Source organism: Teleopsis dalmanni, chromosome 2 (assembly GCF_002237135.1).
Source record: "Teleopsis dalmanni isolate 2A chromosome 2, ASM223713v2, whole genome shotgun sequence".
NCBI classification, from domain to species: Eukaryota; Metazoa; Arthropoda; class Insecta; order Diptera; family Diopsidae; genus Teleopsis; species Teleopsis dalmanni.
This window is the reverse complement of record NC_051847.1, coordinates 32889658-32914104: the sequence shown is the minus strand read 5'-3', so window position 1 is coordinate 32914104 and position 24447 is coordinate 32889658. Positions and strand designations below refer to the sequence as shown.

The following is a 24447-nucleotide window of genomic DNA, read 5'->3' as shown; positions in this document are numbered from 1 at the left end:
GAAGGTTATTCATTAAGGATGGCAAGGATAATGACAGTTGTTGAAATTAGTGAGCTCCTATGTGTACGACTATACGGCGTAAGGTGCAAAATCGGAAGCCATTTGACATGCCCTCCGTCAGCAAAAGTTCATGTTTTTAAATAACACACAAGTATTTTGAAACACTTGCCGATGAGGTGGGTGTGGGTACAATAGGCGGATTCTGTCAAAAATTTTCCAAAAACAAACTTTTAGCTACAATGGAAATTTACTCGAGTGACGTTATATGTGAAAATCTTTAAACATAAAGATAGTTGCTTGCAAGGTACATAGTTCAACATTACACTTATTTTTAAATTTTTTTGATCTTTTTTCTACTTTGTGAACTATGTCATACTACTCTAAATTCTACTCTATCAGGAACAAGTTAATTTAAGGAGGACTTTACTTCTAAATATAATATACATAACATTTTTTATTTTCTTTTTAGAAACACTTTCAATGCATTATTTGATCTATAAATTATTCGAACCTTTAAGCATATACTAAGCTAACTGTGAGATTGCTATCAAAACTGACATCTAGAATCTTTAGTAAGGATCCTGAATTTACTGATTAATATAAGCATGATTAAGACTAATCAGTAACCAGACACTATTAGCCAATAAAGGGTATGTTAATGCCTAGATAAGCCTAAAGAATCTTAGGTTGCAAATGAGAAGTCAATACTGAATTTTCATTCTAAAAATCTACAGAATTCTTACTTAATTAATTATGATAGAATGAATATGACAAAAGACAATATCTAAATTCGGTGTTTACTACAGAAATCTTAGAAAAGATCCAAGATTTAGAAATAAATGTCACATATGCACGAAGTAAAACAAAATCTGGTTCTGAACTAAACCATTTTCGATAACATTCCAAATCGAAAAGTGAATAAAACATATGTTTACAGTATTAAAAGGTTTTTAAACAAACGCTTTTCAACTGAAACCTAGAATTTTTTAATATAATTAAACCGAACCGTGAACTGAATTTTAGAGACTTCACAAAATTTGTCTGTAACCGCTATTGTAGGGGTTACATAAAGTCGGTTTTTTAACTAAAGCACTGGGTCAGAATATTAAACCAGTTTAGTTCGGTTCAGTTATGTATACAGATCACAGTCCTGTTATTGTGGGGTCGACGATAAGTTGTTACACAAAAAATGCTGTAATATATTATAGAAGCAGTGAAATGAATGTATTAGTTCTGAAAGACTTAACTTCACTAAAAACTACTAAAACCAAGAGAACAAATTCTACGTCTCAAAGCTGTTTAAACCACGACCCACTGGCCGCATGTGGCCTACGCGTAATATTTCTATAAAATCTCCTATAATTACACTATTTTCCTTTGATATATAATATTTTGGTAGAATTGCATTATTTTTTTTTATAGTTCTCAAGTAAGCAAGTCTAACTAAATAAATTAATTAAACTAAATATAACATTATCACCGTATTTTTATTTTTCTCAAAAAAATCTTGAACGTATGTATTTATTTCTGTGATCCTCCAATCTATGCAGTGATTTGTATTGACTCGCGATCGAATCTGGTTTGAACAGCTCTTGTCTTTAACCAGCTCAATTCAGAAATGTATGTAGTTCACAGCACTATTATTTTGCCGTCGAAGATAAGGCGTTCAAGAAGAAGGGTGCGATATATTATAGCATTGAAATTAATATATCACAGGATATGACTATGTTGCCGAAAAAAGTCAAATTCTGCAGCAAGATTGTTGTTTATGTAATCAACCTATGAAGGAGTGGTGTATTAGATATTTTATTAAAGACAAGTTACCAGCTAAACTTAATAAAAACATCTTATATTTATAAAACAAATAAAAATATGAAACTTATTGCACAATAAAGATTAAGCTCTTAGCAAAATCAAATTAAAAACCTTTTTATTTTTATAAAATAAAAACTACAAAATTCTTTGTTATTGTATGTCTTTAAATTAAAATTTAAAAAAAACATACATTGTAAAATAAACATAAAACATTGTAAAGATTTTAATGGCAAAATGCAGCAACAACAATTTACATTTAAATCCATGCCGTAATCCTTATGGATTCCTTAATGGACCAATAAACAATATCCTTTAATATTCTTTGAGTTTTTTTTAACAACCTTTGCTTTTCTTCATATTCAAAATGATATTCTAAAAGCAACACTAATGCACTTCCGGCACTATGAGAACTTTCATTAAAAACCACATGACGCAAAGCAAATTTTAACTTCCGGCGGAAGTTTGCATTTTAAAGTACATATTTACTCGTATATATATAACAATAATATTAAGTAAACCAGCAGAAAACACCATTTTGACAAACACAAATATGAGATCTTATCATTGAAAAACAAAAACCGACAAAAGGATATAAATTATTTAAAATAAAAATAATTTTTGTTACAATAAGAAATCTTAAACAGTGAAAACCGTTTTTCAAATTTAAAACACGACGCCAAACGTGGAGTAATCAAATCCTTATTTCGTGTCAGGATATCTTCGAATATTTGTTGGCGCGTTTTCCTTCATTAAAGACTTCACCGCACAAAAGTCAAAACGCAACTGTGCAGCCAGTTTGGATCCTCCGTGCAACTGTTTAGGAAAGCCTCTACGAAATAGTATAAACTACACACAAAAGCCGCTCGTATATAAAATCAAAACATATACGAACGAAAAAGGACGAAAACAACACGAACGATACGAAAACGAATCAAAGTAGTGAGAAGCTTTAACTGAAGCTACTAACGGGACGCAGAGTAGTGGTGGTATTATAATGCGCCCAAAGTTCTCAACCCACTTACCATACTCACTTACCTACGCTTTGACCATGAAATTTGTTTGTTACACAGGATACGAATTAAATAGGACAAGTACGAATCGCAAATACTACATACAATACGGTTACGACTGCCATATTGTCCTGTCGCATGGACAAACCCAAACTACTACTCCAACAAACTGTGTGGGGCGTATAAGCTCCATAGCGAATAGTTAGTTGGTGAAGCGAAATGTGCACGACACAGACGTGCCTGAAATTGTCAGAATGCAGTAAATGTGTTCATTGTGCAACAGCGGAGTATGTTGCACTTTTCACGCCAACAGCAGTATTATTCCCTCACATCCAAAACATTCGACTATTCGAAATTTTGCACACCATTGCTTCAGAGTCAACGTAAAGTCGCTACTTACTGCTTCTTATTTCCCACTAACTTCTGAACTTTGGCGCAAAATACACATGGCCGATTATAGTGCATTACTCGTAGCGCTCGTAGTGCTGGCACTGCTCCGAGTACTATTAGTGCTCTATATGGAAGATGGTGCGCTCCTGTTATTGTGTTTGTGAATTTTGATTTACCGCAGACATGTGTGAAAATTTCTGAAAAATATTTCTGAAATTGAAATGTTACTGACGGGGCGCCCATACAAATTAGCAGGCAAACTTCTGAAGCCTTGCGATATGAGATACTGATGATGGCATGCCTGCACGCTGACGTCATAATTTTAGAGATGGTGGAATATTTGATAGTACAGATTAAATTTTATTTTAGTGTTTATTGCTTATAGAACTTTTAAATGATTTTACTATGAAATTATCTTTATCAAAGAGTTGAAGTGTGGAGTGTGGAGTGTGATGTAATCCACAAAGGTATTCTAGGTGAAAAATGCATTATAAGTAAATGAAATTCAATTTAAACTTTATAAATTATTAATAAACATTTTATTATTTTTATTTGATTATAATACAAATATGGAGCTAAGTAAATATTCAAATTCGTTCAGCAGCTATTTACATTACTGCCGCTATGTAGTTATGATTATTTTTATTGTTGCAGTTATTGTTATTGTTTCATTGTGTATTATGCTCGTATGCGTGAAGACACAAGTATGAATGTAAATAAATACCAATTCATTTAAAATTAATTTCATCGATATAATTAATTTCATCTATAAACAATGTTTTTGTCGTATGATAATATAATTACAAGACATTGGATTCAAAATCTCAGAAATATAATTATGAATAATATGTAATTGGAAAAGACTTAAAAGACTTAGATTCCACTTTGAAGCTGGGAGGGCATCAATAAAACCTACCAGCTAATGAATAGCACAATTGCATAGTTCTCTAACGATTCGCTTACGGAGAAAGGTGCCGAGGGAAGGTGCCGAATTTGGTGTAGTTGGAACGGGCAAGAAGCATTGAGAAGCATTGAGAAGCATTGAGAAGCACTGAGAAAAAACGATAGAATTTTCCAAGCGAAAATTTAGGCAATATTTAAGTGTGTACTTTTCAATATTAAACGGAATTACCAGGTAAAAAATATCACAATACTAACAGATAGCCAAGCGGCGATCAAGGGACTAAACTCACATGATATAACTTCAAAATAACTGGTGCAAGAATATCTTGATAAACGAATCAAATCAGGTGTTCATTCTCTGAGTGTCAGGACATACTGGCTTAAGCGGAAACGATTATTCAGACAAACTAACCAGGAAGGGAGCAGCCACACCGAAACCTTTCTGTGGATTAAAACTCAATACACTCCTTTCTCTCATAAGATTAAAAGGAGCACCAAAACAAAAAAAAATTACTGGGAAAATATACCGGGATTAAAACAATCGAAATCACTTATTGGTACCTATAACAATAGATGATACCACGATTGTATGGACGTATCAAAAAAAAAACTTAGAATTATTTGAAGAATCTTAATAGGACACTATCAATTAAAATACCACCTTATAAAACTAGATATATATATGGATGCAAACTGTAGATTCTGTGAAGATAATGAAGAATCAGGCACACATGTGTTCTTAGAATGCCCTGTACTAATGCACATACGGAATAGAAACCTGCGAATATATACTCTTACGGAAGACGCAATACAACTCTGTAAAGAGGGTTCTATACTCCTTTTTATCGACGCAACAGGGCTTAGAGACTTACTCTAAACTCAGAAGGGGGCACAATAAACCCAACGGTCGCACTGTCACATCCCATAGCAATAATAATAATAATAGGTTTAACTTTTGACAGAAGAAACACATGGTTTAGAGAATATAAGCGTCGAAAAACTGACTTACAACATAGAGCTGAATGCTCTGAAACCATATATACTATACAAGGAACGTTGATTGTGAAATATAAAACTCTGCTTTAGAAGCAAATCATGAGGTCTAGTCTACATTATGGTTGCTCCATCCACCATTAGAAAACTTCAAACTTATCAAAATATTGTATTGAGACGTATGCTAAAAGCTCCACGGTATATCAGGGGTGAAGGTAAACACAAAGCTTAAGAATCGTGGGAGTGAAAAGTACATCAAAAATAGAATGCCGAAGTTTTTTGATTCTATGAATGCTTACACTAATTCAGAACCGCACTCTCTTAAAACAAATGCAATATTTATGCCATCAGGAAACCCTAAATTTGCTCGGATTTCAAACCAAGTTAGTTCTGGATTAGTATAGTTCTGTTAAATCTATATAAATTATTATAATTCAGCGATGTTTTTCCTACATATTTTTTCGTTCTAATATTCTAAAACTCTTTTATATAATGATTATTCATGTATATTATTATCATTTATATCATAATTATATATGTATAATTCAGACACAATTTTAATCCAGATTCGAAAGGTTCTAAGAAATGTGACGTTGGCACAATTAAGAATTTGTAAACTAGAACACCACGAGGCCCATTAGCTCAGTTGGTTAGAGCGTCGTGCTAATAACGCGAAGGTCGCGGGTTCGATCCCCCCATGGGCCAAGAATTTTTTTTGTTTATAGTAGTTTGACATGAAACTAATTAATTTATTTATATATTATTTTTATATGAAATAACAATTAAATTATTTTTTATTAAATTTTTTATTATATGTTCTTGTAGAAAGTATTTTAATGATTATTAAAATCACGTCAAGTGTGAAATTATCCTAAGAACATTATTTACAATTATTTTTAAATTACTCTTTTTTTTAAATTAATTTGAAATTCAAAAAATATACTTTAAATATTAGAATTTTATTTTAATTTGACAAATGAAAAAAAAGTTCTTAAATTTAGTTTACTTTTTATAACTAAACAAACATTCTTAGAGCAAGAGCCTCCGTGGCGCAATTGGCTAGCGCGTTCGGCTGTTAACCGAAAGGTTGGTGGTTCGAGCCCACCCGGGGGCGCAATCCTTTTTTTTAGTTTGTATTGCAAATGAAATTGTTTTTTTTTTAATTTTTATAAATTTATTAAATACAAATTCTAAAATATTAATAAATAAAATTGATGTAATATAATTAATGTATGAGAATAAATATTATTGCATATAATTTGTACATCTAAATTAACATCACAAACTACTAATTACACTTTTTTATTTATTTAAATAAAATTAAAACTTAATTTAATTTTTAATTTTTTATTTCTATTTTTTAATTTTTATTTTCACAATTTTTTTTTATTTTACAACTAATTTTTTATTTTTAAATTTGTTTTTTACTTTAATATTCCACAATATTATTATTATTGTATTTTTTATTTTTATTTAATGCATTTATTTTTACTATTTTATTTTTTTTTTACTATTACTTTATATATTTCTACTATAATTTTATTTTTTTTACTATTATTTTATTTGTTTTCCTAATTTGTATTTATTATTATTTCAGTATATTTATTTTGAATACATCATATTCTATATGCGATAGAATATATGGTTATTTATATATTTGTTAAAAATTTTTATTCATAGGTATATTATTTTATTTTATTTTATATTTTATTTTATATTTTATTTTATTTTATATTTTATTTTATTTTATATTTTATGTTATTTATTTTATTTCATTATATAATTTTAGTTTAATTTTTGTATTTAATTTATTATTTTCATTTACATTATTTTATTGTTTTTTATTTTCGATTATTTTTCTTTTATTTTATTTTTTAATTTTATAATTATTTTTGTAATTTGTTTACTTTTTTTACAATTAATTTACTAAAACTTTTATATTTTTGCTATCAATATATTTTTTATTTTAATATTATTTTTTTTAATTAAATTTTACTATCATTTAGTTTGTAGTTTTCACTTTTGCCTTATTTTTTTTTTTACTTTTATTATATATTTAGTTTTACTTTTATTTTTTTTTTATTTTTGCTATTATTTTATATTTTGTTTTAACTACTTAATTACTTGAAGTCAAGTAGCTATAGCTTCTATAAATATATACAACTTTATTAATAAATATATACATAATTTTATGTGTTATTTTATTTATTAAATTATTTTATTCTTTAGATGGGCCATACACGACAAGTTTACTTAAATTAAAGCACTTCTGTATACTCGTACACAAATTAAAAGTAACAAACCAATTCCAACAGTAAAGAAAACAACACCGTTTTTGTTACAAATTTATTGTTTGAAAATAACTTGTTCACGCTTGAGAGGCACAACACATTTCATGCATCACTATTTAAAAAAAAGACTCATGTAACCAAACTCATGTAAATATCGAAATCTGATAAATTGAAGACAAATATATTCAGAACGAATAAAACAAAGATCAATAATCTAAGGGATCAGCAATCAACATAAATCGTATTTAGCAAAGCCGCTGTATTTTTAAAAAATTATATTAGTATCTCGGCTTGATCCACTTGGAAAAAGTCTTTGTGCTAAATTTTATGACAAGAACTTAAAAACTAATATATAGGTACATGGCTAAATGTCTATTTACATCATGTCAATAAAAAAATATATTATCTATCATCTCATAGGATTAATAACCAAGTCCTATCACGATTTCGCAACGATATCTCAAAGACTAAGTAATATCGATAGATAGCGTAAAAAAATTAAATTGATCAGAATAGCAACTTTACAAAAATTTAAATTGCAGTGTATAGTAGGAAATCCTACGTATGCATTCTATTGTGTTAAATAAAAAGAATTATTTTTAAATAATTCACGTAATAATCGTGAGGTAAAAACCAAAACAATCGAACCTTGGTATTGATATAATACTATCTATTAATTTTAATATTTTGTTGATAAGCTTATTCTAAATAAATCAAATCATTACAAGATATTTACGGCTTTATTGAACGATAAAAGAGAAATGAAACTATTTATAGATAAATTCTTATCAACATATTTATTAATAAATTTAATATAATATGAATTTATGAATATATATAAATATTTTTGTTTTATATTTATATATAATATATTTTATTTAGAACTCTAAGAAACCGTTCATATGGCCCATTAGCTCAGTTGGTTAGAGCGTCGTGCTAATAACGCGAAGGCCGCGGGTTCGATCCCCCCATGGGCCAACTTTTTTATATATATTTAACATACATACTCTGCTTATTATGAATCTATTTTGTACCAATAAGTCCATATTTTCCGAAAGTTGCTTTTTTTCTTTTACATATGCCACTTACATCAAAACTGATCGTTCCTTCAAAATCTTTTGAGCTATTCTCTTTCGTAGTTATTGTTCCATTTTATTATTTCCAAAAAGTTCCAGATCTTTCTAGCGCTGTGACATCAGAATTTCTTTTAATTTGGTGTTGTAAAAGAAATACTTAGAATAAAACGCGCTATATCAGCTTATCTTCCATGTGTCGGCTATTTGAAATACTTGTAATTATAGTTAATGTCTAGACAGATCATTTGTGCTTCTCAAGGACGACGTGTAATTTGTGATTGTTGAGTCACTGTAAAGAATACATTCATCACAGTTATTATTATTTGGATTCTTTGTCTGAGTAAGATCATAACATCTATGAGACGTTTAGAAGTTCTGAGCCTGAATGAGTATCTTGGGTTTGCTGTTTTTCAACTCTTGTGTGTATAGTCTCTTTTCTTTTTTCATTGTGTGTGTGGCTCTATTTAATCTTTGGAACATCTTTTTATAAATTCCATATTTATTTTTAATTTTATTTTATTGATTATCTTTTTCATTATAATTTATTTATATTGTATAATTTATTTTAAAATTTTAAGAAGCCATTTATATGGCCCATTAGCTCAGTTGGTTAGAGCGTCGTGCTAATAACGCGAAGGCCGCGGGTTCGATCCCCCCATGGGCCAACTTTTAAATTTATTTTATACTGTGCGTATATTACATTTCTAGAATATATTATAAAAATATATATTATAAATATATAACAGTTTTAATATATAAAGTCACGACCTTATAATAATCAAAGGACCAGAATATATTGAAAAATTATACTCATCTGATGAAGATTTCTTTGCAAATGTCTTCGTATTCTGCCATTTTCCAATAATTAAGAAAATTTATAACTTTATCCTATGCCAATTCAATCCAATATCAACAAAGGACTATTAACTCAAGAAAATACAATCCTAAGAATTCACTTACACGTAATGGCCCGTTGTGCTATACGTCCGCTATAAATGCCATTGTTTAGTAAATACTGCCACATGCAACTTGGTACCCTCAGTACTGACTTTTAAAGAGATTATCAGAAAGAGACCGCAGAATAAATAATTAAATATTTATTTTATAGCTGTTTGGTTCTCACAAAGGTAGGTTAGGTGAAGTTGGAGTTGCCACCTTGTACACAAGAAAGCCTACTTGTGCTCAAATAATGGCCCGTTGTGGACCAACTTGGCAATTCTATTAATATGACTAAGTCACTAATTTTGCAAAATGACTGTTTGGTCAGGTCGGTAAAAAAAGGGGCTCAAAGGTTTCAAATCTTCTCTTAGCTAAATATAGGCACTGACCCGTGAGATGGAGCACAAATTCTTTCTCATCCTGAGAGCTAAAACAACAACAAAAGTTACCATAAACCCAGCCTAATGGCATGCTTATCTATTATACAGTGATCCGTAAGAACATTTATTATACAGTGATACAACAGCGCTGAGCAGGTTTAGCGTTAGTTGAAGAAGCTGGATGGTACGTTTTTTGTCTAATTTAGACCAGGTCAACCTAGAGATCTGACAGCAGGAATCATCGACAGCATTTTTGCTTGGCTATGCGAAGACATTTTTGTTTAATTGCCAGTTTAACTGTTACAATTGAGACGCCAATATCTGAGAAGTGAATATGTAAGAGAAGAGTGCCAGTCTTGGCAAGCTCGTCAGCCCTACCATTGTCCGAGATATTCGTATGTCTAGGAACCCATATTAGTTGGATGATAACACTCTTAGGTAACTCCTACAAAAAGGTGATCCATAGAACATTTTTACTTTAAGAAATTTGCAGAGCTGTACACAGTTAACTGAATTAACTAATTACTATTAGAGAAGCTTGATAAAATTTCTACAATGGTACCGTAAGTACCGTAATTCAAAGTTCCAATAGTTCGAATGTTTAGGATCGCCGGTATAGTAATAATTGTGATAATAATTTATTTTTTTAATAATATATTTTTTTTTGTAATTTGTTGAACTTATAGTTCATGGGTTATATGTAATACTGGCTCATTTATACTTTACCATTATAACCCAGAATATTTTATATAAATTTGCACTCAAATATACAGTATGTACTTGAAATATTTTCGTAGTGGACTTCATTATCAAGTATCATGATTTTCACCGCATTGGATAAAGTTAAATCCAAGCGTGTGAGCGAAATAATTGGCTTTCTCATCATCATACCTACTTTAATCGACTGCTTTATTCTCAATAATAACTACATACCTATATATCTTACTATACTTGCTCGTCCTTGATTTAATAGCGCACTTTAATTACACTTAAAGCAGAAACACTAACCACAAAGGTTACAGGTTTCCATATACAATTTCCATGACAAATGATAATTAACATTTCCGCAACACATATATCAGCTCAGCGGTCAACTGAAAGAGGATTACTGATGAAAAGCCATACAGACATGATGAGCTTCCAGTGCTCAGGTTGAGCGATTCTATATGTCATTTAAAACCGCAGTAGCAGTAAAATTTAATTTGTATTATCCAAATTATTATAGCATTTTAAGTTTAATATTTTGCTTTATGCCTGCAAAATCGTACACAACGATACACGACAAAAGTGGGTCAAAGGAGTGGATATGAGTTGGGTGCATGCCTCATTTTGTACCTTGGTGTTATTATAAATTGCATGATTTGTTCTTGCTAATGGAAGTACTTTTCATCCATTTACTCTAGTTATCACACGAAATATGAAGTTTTATTTGTTTTTCGGAGTGTGAGTAGCTGGTTTAATGATTTTCTTCCACAGCTTTTGAAAATATGTAATGAGAGTCTCCTCTTCAACTATTGTTGAAAAGTGTTATTTTAAAAATCGATGAGACCGCAGTTAGTGTTTTGGAATTTCAAACAGATAATCTATATAAATTTAATAAATATTAAATCACTTTTAAGCACTTTTTAATTTCATGACCGTGTGTAAAACCGCGAATATGCTTTTTCCATTTTCACTTAAGGTAGGTGTGTCCTCTTCAACAATTTCACTCGATTGTTTTAATGCAGTTTCAACGGCGAAAGTAAACAAAAATAATATTTTTTTTATACGCCATGTTTACGAAAATATAAAAAATAACTATTAAAATGAATTTAGAAAAATAAATGCGCACTCTAGATTTTTATCAACAAAATTAATTAAGGAAATTGCAATTGTCATTAAAATAATTACATTAATACAATACTAAAAATTATCTGTTAGAGGCTTTATCTAATGAACATGAGTTTTTAAAAAATATTCAAGGACATGAAGACGATATGATATATCAAAAATCAGTTGCAACATACGTATTAGTTCCAGAATCATTATATTCCTTTAAAGGAATACTGAATCGTGAAATTCAAAATGATTCCTTAATCGTAATCATAATAATCATTTAAGGCAGTAGTTCCCAACCGGTAGTCCTCGAAATGGTTCAATATAGATCGTAAATCAAATTTATTGGGCATGGATACATAGATTGTAGTTTGTCCACCAAGACCTCACTTATTAGAAAATAAGCACAATAAATTTTCAAGTAATTATAAACCTATTTTATAGCCTATATAATGTACCTATGCACTTATGCAATTCAATATACATTATACCAGAGATGTATAAAGTATATTAAAATAATCATATAGTTTATTATTCCTCAAGTTTGTGGTCTCTACTAAAAACAAAAATATTATAGTGATCCTTCGCCAAAAAAAAAAAGGTTGGGAACCACAGATTTAAGAGAATACTGTATTCTGAACCAGACAATGAATATTCAGGAAGTAAAATTTATTATGTTTACGCTATTTTGTAGCACATATAACAATGTAGTGCGAAGAAGGTCAAAGCGACTTGAGATACCATTGAGATACTATAGCACTCCTCAAATTAGCGACTAAGTCGGAAGAAGAATGATAAATTCTGAATTTTACAACCTACATTTCATATACATAAATAAAACAAATTAAAACAGGTTAAAAGCACCTCTAATCAATATCGCTGTTGAACTAACAATCGTATTGAACAGACACCTCTCTTGGATGGATGATTTTCCTAAAACCAAATTTTGGATTTATCATTATATGGCACAACTTAACAGCTTATGATTAAACACCTCCGTCAAGAGATGTGTTCGATCAAGAAATGTATCCAATCAGTAGATTAAGAGACATATTTTAAAGTTTCTTTTTAATTGGACACATGTTAAAGGAAAACATAGTATTCAAAATTAATAAAAGTAAATCTTTCTGCTAGTAGTCACTATAAGACTGCTCTATAAATTACGTGTAGGTAAAATAAAATCCATTATTTTTGCATGAAATTACAGGCTTATTTACCATAGTAACAATCATTCGAATTAGGTCGCATATGCCCCGTTCTGTTCGAAAACTTGTTGCCATTTTGAAGGTAATTTCATTATGCCTCTCTCATAAAAGTTCTCGTCCCTATTAGCAAAAAATTGAGACAATCGATTTTCATAAGCCTCTCTTGAAGCGATTTTGTCACTAGACAAAGTGTTTGCTCTGAACAGAAATATATGATAATCACTTAATGCCAGGTCTGGAGTATAAGGTGGATGCATAAGAACTTTCCAACCAATCTGCCAGAGCTTTCTTTAATAATCCAAACAGTCAGTCTGCATTAATAGATCGCATTCAAGTGGTGCAAAGGCCAGATTCTTTATAATTTTCAGATTTTTATGGCAACAGTGCCTTAAGTTGAAAGTAATAAGTTATAAAGTTATATTAATATTAATATATATAATTTATATGTTTCATAGAATTAAACAATTTAAGGATCTGGATTTACTATACTTCACAACGTTTTCGATTCGTAATATAATAACATTTTAAAAACCTAATATACCATAAAATAATATAGTAATAAGTATGCAGTTTACGTTGAGATTTTAAATTTTTAACATATGAATCATCGGGGAATAAAATAATTATGATAATGATTCTTTAAATAGAGTATGAGTACAAATAATTATTAAAATAATCTTTTTCCACTAAAATATTGTTATTAAAAAGTTGTTATAATAAAATTATGATATCAATAATCTCAGAATGATAAAGTTATCTGCCTTCAACTGTTCTGTCTACTCGAAGTGTTGGGAAAATAAATTATGATTTATTAAAAAAGTATATAATAATGCCATAAAATTAATTACATTCTGTAGATACATATGCACATTTAGATACATATATACACATATAGTAGAGATGTAATATAATGTAGCGATTACCTAAAGGGGATTAAAAGATGAGTAAAAGGGGGGTTAACAGTTTAACCCCCATGGAAGTGCAATGCAAACTAGTCCATATGAACTTTATCATAAAAATAATTAAATATGAAGTTTTAGTGGAATGAATATTTTGACAATTATTTTTATATAATAATAACGCATTCTTCTTGTTTTATACTATCGGTAATTAAAATTGCCTACTAACCAATATATCATATATGAAATAATGTTTCAACAATTAAAAGCTATTCACATTTAAAATTCTAAAAGAACATTTTAATAGCACTTTTTTTAAGTTTTTAACACAGCTCAGAAAACAGAGATAAATTAGTCAAAATATATACTATATGATAGTTCATTATACCAGACTACAAAGAAAGCCCGGCTTGTACCTTCTTCTTTACTACTCACAATGGCATTACACGAGAAAACGTTTACAGGGTATATCTTAAATTCAAAAATCACCAAAAAATTAATTGTACAACTACGGTCACAGTGCTCCGCTCCAACTCTGTTAGATAAGAAAAATGAAATGAAACAGAGAAACGGCGTTTACATTGTGAGATTAAAAGTAGAGCAATAATCGAAATTAAAGTACTTATCCTGTTGTATAATCTCAGATTTCCCATACAAAAGTTAATCTCCTTTTGGACGAGATTAATTTTTAATCTCATTAGAAATAATGATTATTTTTCTGTGCAACTCTATAAATGACCTAATATCGTAGATTTCGTAACGAACTTAGAAGAAGAACATCTTAGAATTGGAAGAGAAATGTAAAAATCTATTCAAAACAAATATTGAATATGCCGAAGTGAATAAGTTTTTATTAAATTTCTTTAATAAAAGTTTTATACATAATAATAACTAAAATTTGTTAAATTATTGTTATAAAACTATATATTAAATTTATATTATAATTTTTTTTTGTACAAAATTGTAATTAAATACTTTAGGCCGTGTGCGAGTTCAAGTAAATTGAAGTAAAGTAAATTGAAATTTCCTAAGGATTTTTTACACTGCACTTATGCAAATATTTATTTTTTGCACTTATTTATTATTTTTGGTTAAAAGTTTTCAAAGTTATTTATTTATTTTAAACATCTTATTTATTAAACACCTAATTTACCTCATATTTATCTAATTTACTCTACTCGAAATTCTAGTAAATACCAACATTCGCTGTCATACCGACATAATTTACTATTTTCCTCAATTTACTCGAACTCGCACATGGTCTTAATCACACAATGTGAACGTGCTATACAGGTAGAACCTACCAATAATAATAATTCAAAATATTGTTTTTAAATTATATCGTTTTGGAACACTGTTCCTCTAAATAAAATTCAATTTAGAATTTAATTTTCCAATTAGAAGAAATTGAAGATTAAGTTGTGTTTCATTTGCTTCTACGTTTTCCGGTTTATATTATTAAATATCTTTAACTTTTAATTTATAAAGAGAGATATTACATAAAACAAAACAATAAAAATAAAGTAACTTACTTGATCCGGCGATTCCTTGATATCCAATACGACGATGTTGCTGATTACCGTTACCACCACGTTGATTGTTGTCATCATCATTCAAATGTCGGCGATACGACAGACGCGATATTATTGAATTTATCGACATTATATCACTTATTATACGAAAAAAAAACACCACTTTAAGCGCAACAGGCAAAAATTATTAAAACACCGTCATTTGTGTTAATTTCTTGCCAAGTTAAGAGAGTATTGAAGTCACTGCCCCCGCAGCACTTAAACGGCTTCCACTTAGGCTTATAAATAATTAAGAGCAAATATCTTATTATGTTAACAACTTAAAATGACTTAAAAATAATTAACCATATGTAGATCTATATTCTGAGCACTCAACAATATCACCGAATATTATTTGAACACTAATGAATTTAATTTTATTATTTTCAGGAAGCGCTAAATTACTGTTTCCTTTTCTATGATTTTCAGTTTAATTTCTTTTTACAGTTATTTTCAGCACATCTTGGTTTTTGCGCATTATTTTTTAAGCAGAAATGGATTATTATTAACACCACTTACTATCAGTTTTAATCGCAATCAATGTTAATAACTAAAAATGAACTAGTCAGCAAACTCTCATAATAAAATTATAATATAATTGTTTGCAAATAATTCCAATGCAATGAAAGAGAAAACAAACAAACAATACACAAATAAAGCGCTCAGCTGATTGAAATGTCATTTTTATTACTAAATATATTTCGAGACTCGATTCTGTCGGCGGCTTAGAGCTGCCAAATTTTATATTAGTTGAAATTTAATTAAAAGCCAGAATCGCATAAATTAATAATTTCATAAACAAAATAAATATTTAATTATAATTTTAAAACAAAATGGAAAATAAATAGAATTAAGAAATCATTAAATATATTAACGGCATAAATCTTTCAAATTCTTTTAAAATTTTGTTTTAACAATCATCGTGTTCACACAGCACAAAAAATTTTAATATAAATTGTTTTATTAGACATTTGACTCGCAAAGCAAATAAAATTTTTTATTTTTATTTTATTTCTCAATATTCAGCTTTCTCCATGAACTTTATGGCATTCACAATAATCGGAATAATATTAAAAATATTTACAAAATTTAATAAAAAAAAATCTTATGTAGTACAAAGTTTTTTGATGTTTTTTGGAATAACTACCGAATTTTGACACAACACGATTCTGCATCATCTATGTCTGTATAACCGTTTAAACACGACAAAATACCAACAAATTGTTGATTCCATTGGTATAACGTCGTCATATCGCAAAGCATGGCTAAACTTGTACAGTGTTGCCTTTATAAAAAACAGTGTTTAATCAACACCTGACATTACCTATTAGTTTGTATTTACTTAAATTAGCGTCACTGTAACTCAATAACTAATGGATATATAAGATATAAGAAGATATCCATATATATATATATGGAGATATAAGAAGATTCCTGAAAGTATCGATACCTAGTCATACGACTACAAATAAGTTCTTGTAATTGGTAACTGGAAAGCATAAAAAATATATATGGAGCTCTACAACAGGTAAATATCACATTTCTAATTCGATACACCGCTCAGTTAAAAAGATTAATAAAGGACAAACCCATGCCCTGTCGATAGAGCACCGAAATAGGCTTTTGTTTAAGTGCTAATTGGAGAAAGAGGGAGCGCTCTGAAAATTTTATTTGAAATTTGATTTGATGCAGTATACATTGAGTTATAAACGCATATAAACGGAATACAAGATTGAAAAAAGAAGGCATTAAATGGAAAACGATAGAGAGATTTGGTTGAGGACAACAAATTTAGGAAAATCTAGTGTTTGTAGTGACAAAAATAAGTTATCCATGAGCTTTGACATGTACCGCATGACATGTGATTAAGGATACGTTTACCTTGGTTGAATACTATACCTTAGTTCCATCTATCAATCTATTGATTTTAGCGACAGAAATAGTTTATCAATGAGCTTTACCGCATGACACGTATTTAAATATACATTTTGCCTTTAATTTATTGAATATTATAATTTGGTTCCATCAAACATTTCAATTTATAAAAAAGCATATTTTTATTTTTTGTAGAAACTACAGACCAGTTAAACCTAATCACTAAAAAATTCCTTGAAAATAGTGGGGGAAGTCCTTGATTTTTTCAGATCGAAGACGAAGATATTATATATAATGTAAAATAATATAATTGTAAATATAATTCATATTACATCCCCAAAATTCTTATCAACAGTTTGTAAATCTTTAAAATATTCTCTGATCCGAAACTCTTTCTTAAGAATTCCAAATTTATTTCATTTTCAAGAATTCTTCAAAAAACAGTGGGAATCTTTAGCAGTACGAATTCGTAGAATGCATACATTACAACAGCGAAAAAAGCAGTACGTCATTTAGACCGATTATACTTGTATTTGACTCAGATCTGAGTATTATCAGTACAGAGGTCGCAAGTTTGCATATTTAAAATATAAACAAATAAATTCTATTATAAAAAAAACCTTAATAAGAAATATTGATACGATAATAAATAATTAAAAAATATTCAAAATTTATTATAAAAAAAAGTTTTGGATTTTTAAAGCTATCACTCTCAGGCATTGATTGCATTCTGTCAGTGAAGCTCATTGCGAAAAGACGTTTCAACATGATGGTCTGGAGATTTCTGTCGTTAGCTCTGTTGCTAACCATATCTTTTGCTAATATCAATGGAATCAACAGTGAATGCAAAATTCCACTCACCTCAAGCCATATGTTTTTGGTGCAAGTACCTTTGGTCTTCCAACAAAATGGAGAACTCTATCCGACTACATACAATGAAAAAGTTCAACAAATCGAAATGAATATAAAAAATAATGAAGAGGTGATGTTCTCTTGTGGACCAAATTATTTGCGAAATTTTATGAAAAAAGAAGTCCTCAATGTCAAATGTAATGGCGAAACCGGTAATTTCAGTGTTGTGGCTAATCCTGAACAGGAAATGAGTATTAAAATGTATTCGTGTGATTTACGTGTTATTGAGGAAGTTCTAATACCCGTTGAAGGATGTACAAATGAAAAATGGACTTCCGTGAATTTTGGTTATGTTGATCCAAATGAGAAATTAACATATGTTTTGGGCTCTGCTTGTTATGACATGAATGAGGCACGTACCATATTTGCACATGTCAAAATGGGAAAAACAGGTAAATATATAAATGTATTATTTGAAAAATTTGGAAGATACCATCACATACAAATTTTTAAGAATTTTTTAATTTAAGATTTGTATTTGGAATACAGTTAAAAATTTGTTACCCAATCAATATTGTCGCGGTGTAAGTCATTAAAGTAATAAGACCACCTATAACAAACAATGGAAAATATCAGATATGCAACTAATTAAAATAGTATCAAAAGGTCCAGAAAATCAGCGCTTCAAATGACAACTAAATATCACTAAGGCAGCAATTTCACTAAAAAGTAAACATTTTTTTAATGGAAAATGTGACTTATGTAGAAACGATTTTAGTTCTCAACTTACAACATAAAAACACATAAATGCAATACTTACTTAGTTGGCCATTACAGACCTGGGTCATGCTTGGCCGCGTCGAGTAGCCTTCTACAGCCAGCTAGGTTAGTTACGTGCTGTCGCCAGTTGGTAGTATCGAGCGCCCCCAAGTCATTGGTCCAGTGATCCTTCCACTGAAGATGTGGACGTCTTCTACCGCGTTTTTTACCTGCTGGTACCGAATCATATGCCTTTCAGACCGAAGTACTTTCTTCCATTCGCACGACATGAAAAATCCAGCGCTGCCGCTTAATTTTTATGCGTTTAACTATGTCAATATCGCGGTATAGCTTATACTGCTCATCGTTCCATCTAATTTGATACTCGTCGCTTTCCGTAAGGGACCATAGATCTTCCGAAGAAATGCTTCTAATCCCTTTTCATAATTGTCCAATCGTCTGCGATATAACAAGACAGGCATGATAAGCGATTTGTTGAGTGTGATTTCTGTTTGCCGAGAGAGTGCTTTATTTCTCAATTGCCTACTTAGCCCGAAGTAACATCTATTATCAATAGTGTTTCTTCATTTACCACAAGACCCATTTACTTCGCTTGTTTTTCTAAGTTGAAAAATGCAACACGTTTCTAAAAAATCTTAATAGACATTATCAACATAACTCTGGGAAGTAAGCCTGTTACCACCAAGATTTGTAATAGTTTATATATCAAATTTGAATTTAGACACCATATCTTTTACTATATTCACTGAACTTGTTCGAATACTACTTTACCTATGTTCAGTTCATAATTTTGAATTGTTTGAGAGTTGGATATCATCCACATAAATATTGGAATGCTACATACATTTCACTATTTATTTATAAAATATACTATACTATATTACATACTACAATACAATCCTACACTGTACACAGTAAAGTATACCTTTACTACCAAAGACTTAGCTGATTAGTAGCTTAATCTTATTGATCCAAAATAAGATTAAAACTCTGAAGACAGGGAAGAACTGAGTTTATAATACTTATTCTTTCCATATATGTATTCTCCTTATACATATCTATTTATCTTTCAGTACCAATTTCGCAATATCCTTGTAAAAATGAGGAGATTTACTTGAACTCCCAATTGAAAGCTACAGTAGTTAAAAATGATTTTAACAAAATGGGATTCTTATATTAATATATATTAATTAAATTTAAAAAAACCAATACTAAAAGAAAAATAAATAAATATCTCTTACAGGTTCCAATATCCTACAAAAATTAGATAAAAATTATCTCGTCACTAATCAGCACCCAGATGGACGTTACAAAATTGAACTTCTACGAAGTTTAAATTTTGATGAAATCTATGAAAATATACGTACTCACTTAAACACATCACCGCCACCAATGGGCATACAGCACTTTATAGATGAATCACTACTGAGCAGTAGTCAATTTCAAGCTGTAAAGAAATTAAGTTGGAATTATTATATTGGACCGGAGAAATTAGATGCACTTGATTCTCTCAAGCAAGATATACGACATCTGAGTGAGGGTATAAACATTGATTTATATGTCGGTAGTCATGGTGTTAATTTCATAAATGGAAAGAATGGTCACAAATTAAAAATATATTTACGGTCACACCAACGTTTCCCAATGCCCGAACTTATTTGGTTCGTGGTTAAATATCAAAATCGTGCAACTGCTTTTGGAGTTTACAATGATCTTATCGAGGGTAACATCAATAGGGAACATGAAACTGCAATTTGTCAGAGTGAATGTGAGAAAATAACTTGGTTATCGGATGCCAACAAAAGAAATAGAAAATCTTTAGTTTGTTGTTCCTATGCAGATTTGAAGAAAGTGGTCAACAAAGTACCCAACTTGGACGATGTCACCGATATGTTGCTCTAATTTTTTTTATTTTTTTCTCCTTAATAAAAATAAGTACATAATTTTTGAAATTCATTAAATATATAGTTTTGTATTGATTGTATTATTTAAAAAAACTTCTAAACTAATAAAGGTATCTATTTTACTGGTATTATAGGATATTATAAATATATAGATTATATGGTAAATTAGAATGATTCATTACCAATAGATTAATTTGAAATAAAGACTTGTCCGGTGTAGTCTTTTATTAAAATTAAGTCAATAACGAAAGCTTCCTTATGGAACAGACAGATACAGGGGTATTTTAATAATTATGTATAGTATATATTAAACTAAAATGATTCATAACTGATTGGATTGGAGATAAACATTTGTCTAGTGTAGGGTCTTATCAAAATTAAGTCAAAAGGTCTTATTTAAAGCAACAAATAAATTAAAACCAACATTCTCTGATAACAAATCTGGAGATTCCGAAAAGAAAAACATTATTAAGTATAATTAAACTTGAATCGAATTTTTTTATTAAATTAAATCGAATATTAACTAAAAACATAAATTATAAAAAAAAAATTTATAAACAGACAAATTTTTTTGTTCATTACTAATGGCGCAACGTTCCTAGTTGAATATCGGCATCCCTCAAGCAAATATTAACAGTTTATAAATAGTTGTAAAAATAAGATAGAATTTTAAATAATTAATTTCAATCTCTTCCGAAATCACACCTTGACATCAACTATTAACTGTTAATCACCTGTTCCTTCAAACTTTTAAGGTGACAACATGAAGTTCAACCAAGCACGCTACCTAAGAATTGGGAAAATTCAAATTGTAGTAGAATACTGTAAATAGGCTTTAAAAGTTATCAATTACCGAACTCTATATTCCTACTCCGAACTTTCCATGTTTTGGTCCATATCCACATGAATGTCTGATATAGAATCGTTGCTTGGACCCAGAAATTAACGTTAGCTTTTGAAAGAGGTACTGAACACTGTTAGCGGATATTTAATTCTAATAAATGGAATAAAAACTGCAATAAAAAGGAGACAATATTGCAATGCACCAAAACATAGTAACGTCAACACCTCAATAGAATGACCGGTAGATATTTTTAGAGTCTTCTGTATTTTGATCAATATTAATTTAACTATCTCATTTTGTAGTCTATGCAGCAAGCAACCAGAAAGAGTGCTGAACACTGCTAATGGGAATATAACGCTGGTTAATTAGATAATAATTGGACCTAACATTAATTAATTAGATAAATGGACCCAACATAACTACATAACTATGTCACCACCTCAATAAAATGTATATACTCGGATTTCTTTTGTTGTAACCGTTGTTTGCTCTAACGGTTCCGTAAAACGAGCAAACACGAAGAATGAAGTGTGATTAACGATGATGCGACAGTGAGATATAGAGTAAAAATTTTGAAAAATATGAGAGATTAAATATAGGTACCGAAACGTAGTTACCTTAGTAACTCAAACCCTGAATTGGAACTACTTTTGTGGAAAAAATTAATACATGCAATGTAAGTGGGCTTGTACGGGATAATAATATATTTGTTACATGACTACATTCTGACGTTAGTTGGATCAATAAAGTTTTTGTTACCTTATGGAATCTCTTTTCTTTCTGGGATATAACAATTGAGGCTTCATGTAAAATGAATTGTATTAGAGATATGTAGCCTAAAATTCTACAGCAGAGGGTGGGATTGAAACCTCTCTTTTATACTTGAAACAAGAAATAGTTTCGCATTGCAATAGTTGTCAATAAATTGCTGATATAAATAGATCGAATAGATGCGACTGTTTAGGGAGATTTAACTGTTTGAGGTGCCATTTGGATATTCATCTATGTGGCAAGCAAGAAGAAATTGCTTGAATACTTGCCTACATTATTTTTTTACAAGGAGTACTTTGGAGGAATTAGGACTTAGAAGTTGTGAGGGTACCTAATTCGTAGCACTGAATTTTGTAAAAAAATGTGTTATTCCAGAGGGTTTTGCTAAACTGTTTATACTTTTGGTAAAGAAGTGCATTATACTAATTTAACATAAATATTAAAAAACAATCATATTTTTTTATACATTTGGTTCTAAAAATTTGACACAGAGATTTATTTTAATTGCATTTTTGTTTAAATAAGTATGTGCAAATATATGTATACTTAGTATGTAATAAATATTTCTTATGCTATAGGATTTGACACATTTTATTTAAAAAATCCATATGTATCTCTATTAATTATATATATATACATATATAAATATATATGTATTTATTTACATATGTTTATATAAACATACATATAATGTATTAAATATTTACATGTAGTTTATATATAAATGTAGAAATAATAAATATATAAATTTATTTATGTATATGCATACACTAATATACTTATATATTAATATACACACATATTTTTATATAAGAATATGTTTATACGTATAAATTTATATATCTATATATATTTATACACATATATATTTATATATGTATATATATTTCATAGTAAATTATCTTAGCAAGTTTTACGGAATATTTATATTTGTTCAATATTTGTTGTATAAAAATATAATTAAAAACTTCTCTGCTTAGTAACAAGGAGAAGCTAGTGTTTATTTTCACTTTTAATTCGTATAAAACTAATAATTGGTTTATTGTTTTTTTTTTTATAAAATACAAAGCCATATAAAATATTTATGCACTATTTTTTTTTGTTTTTAAAATACACAATAAAACAAAATTTTTACTTTTTGGAAATTTTAAGTCTCAAATCGTTTGATCTCACAGTAAGTATTATATATATGTAAATATATTTATGTAGTATCTTAAATAAATTCTAAAATGCATGCGTAACTCTTAGTATTGATATGATATAAATTTATTTTACATATTATATTTCAAATATTAGATTGCAATTAATTATATATAATCTCACTATAGAGAGAACAATTATTCTTAAGAATATAGTTTCTCAACCACCTTTTCGTGGACAGTTTCCAGTCTGCGCCATTTGCACAAACGGTCTGTAAAATTTCGTATTTTCGTTATAATTTTTGAGAAGATATCGTTACCGATTCTTACAAAATATTATACGTTAAATATTATACCTGTCCATTGAAAACAAATTATGTAGTTTCTCGATATGCAGTCCATTTTTTTTTTAAGAAACACTGATTTAGAACTTTTAATTTAATTAAAATGCTAATAAAATATTTTATTTTTTATAGATTAGTGCTTTAAAGTGTCCAACTGCATTCGAATTAATTTTTGCAAATGTTTGAACCGCTCGAAGCATTCGAGCTGCTCGATATATTCGAACTACTCGAAGTTATTCGAACTGCTCGCAGATATTCAAGTTACTCAAATAGCAATTCCGCTTTTATGTTAATTTCGTTTTGCTTTATATAAATAATTTATAATTTTATATAATTTTCGAAATATATGGAATCAAATTCTCTAATATGAGCAATTTCAAACTTGAATTAGATGCTTAAAATTTCAAACAGTTCAAATGATATTTAAAGCACTGATATATAAATACATTAAGCTAGAACTAATTTCAATGTTCTCCTTAACTAATGAATACATATTTAATATATAATTAATTTTTTTCCACTTTAGAAAACTTTATTTTAATTATAAGAAAATATTTAATATTTTTGGAACAATAGATTTCAAAACATACTCCAAATCACAAAATCACATTAAATTAGAATAATGAACGTTTTGCATATAACTTGAAATAT

The 24447-nt window shown here is 29.0% G+C and overlaps 2 protein-coding genes and 4 non-coding genes across 6 annotated transcripts in view; all 6 read left to right on the top strand.

Annotated features, from left to right (window-relative positions):
• The window catches only part of LOC119679182 (SHC-transforming protein 3-like), a gene marked incomplete at its 3' end in the record, with an annotated part of 119324 nt that overhangs the window by 46833 nt on the left and 48044 nt on the right, over positions 1–24447 (top strand). The window lies entirely within an intron of this gene.
• Trnai-aau lies at positions 5743–5816 on the top strand. Its single transcript has one exon. It is a non-coding gene; the product is annotated as a tRNA-Ile (tRNA).
• On the top strand, positions 6152–6225 carry Trnan-guu. The gene has a single exon. It is a non-coding gene; the product is annotated as a tRNA-Asn (tRNA).
• Trnai-aau lies at positions 8307–8380 on the top strand. Its single transcript has one exon. It is a non-coding gene; the product is annotated as a tRNA-Ile (tRNA).
• Trnai-aau lies at positions 9070–9143 on the top strand. The gene has a single exon. It is a non-coding gene; the product is annotated as a tRNA-Ile (tRNA).
• On the top strand, positions 17872–20755 carry LOC119679181. The gene is made up of 2 exons (XM_038091387.1): positions 17872–18466; positions 20038–20755. Exons 1-2 carry the CDS (start codon positions 17929–17931, stop codon positions 20694–20696), a joined length of 1197 nt encoding a protein of 398 aa, XP_037947315.1. The 5' UTR covers positions 17872–17928; the 3' UTR covers positions 20697–20755.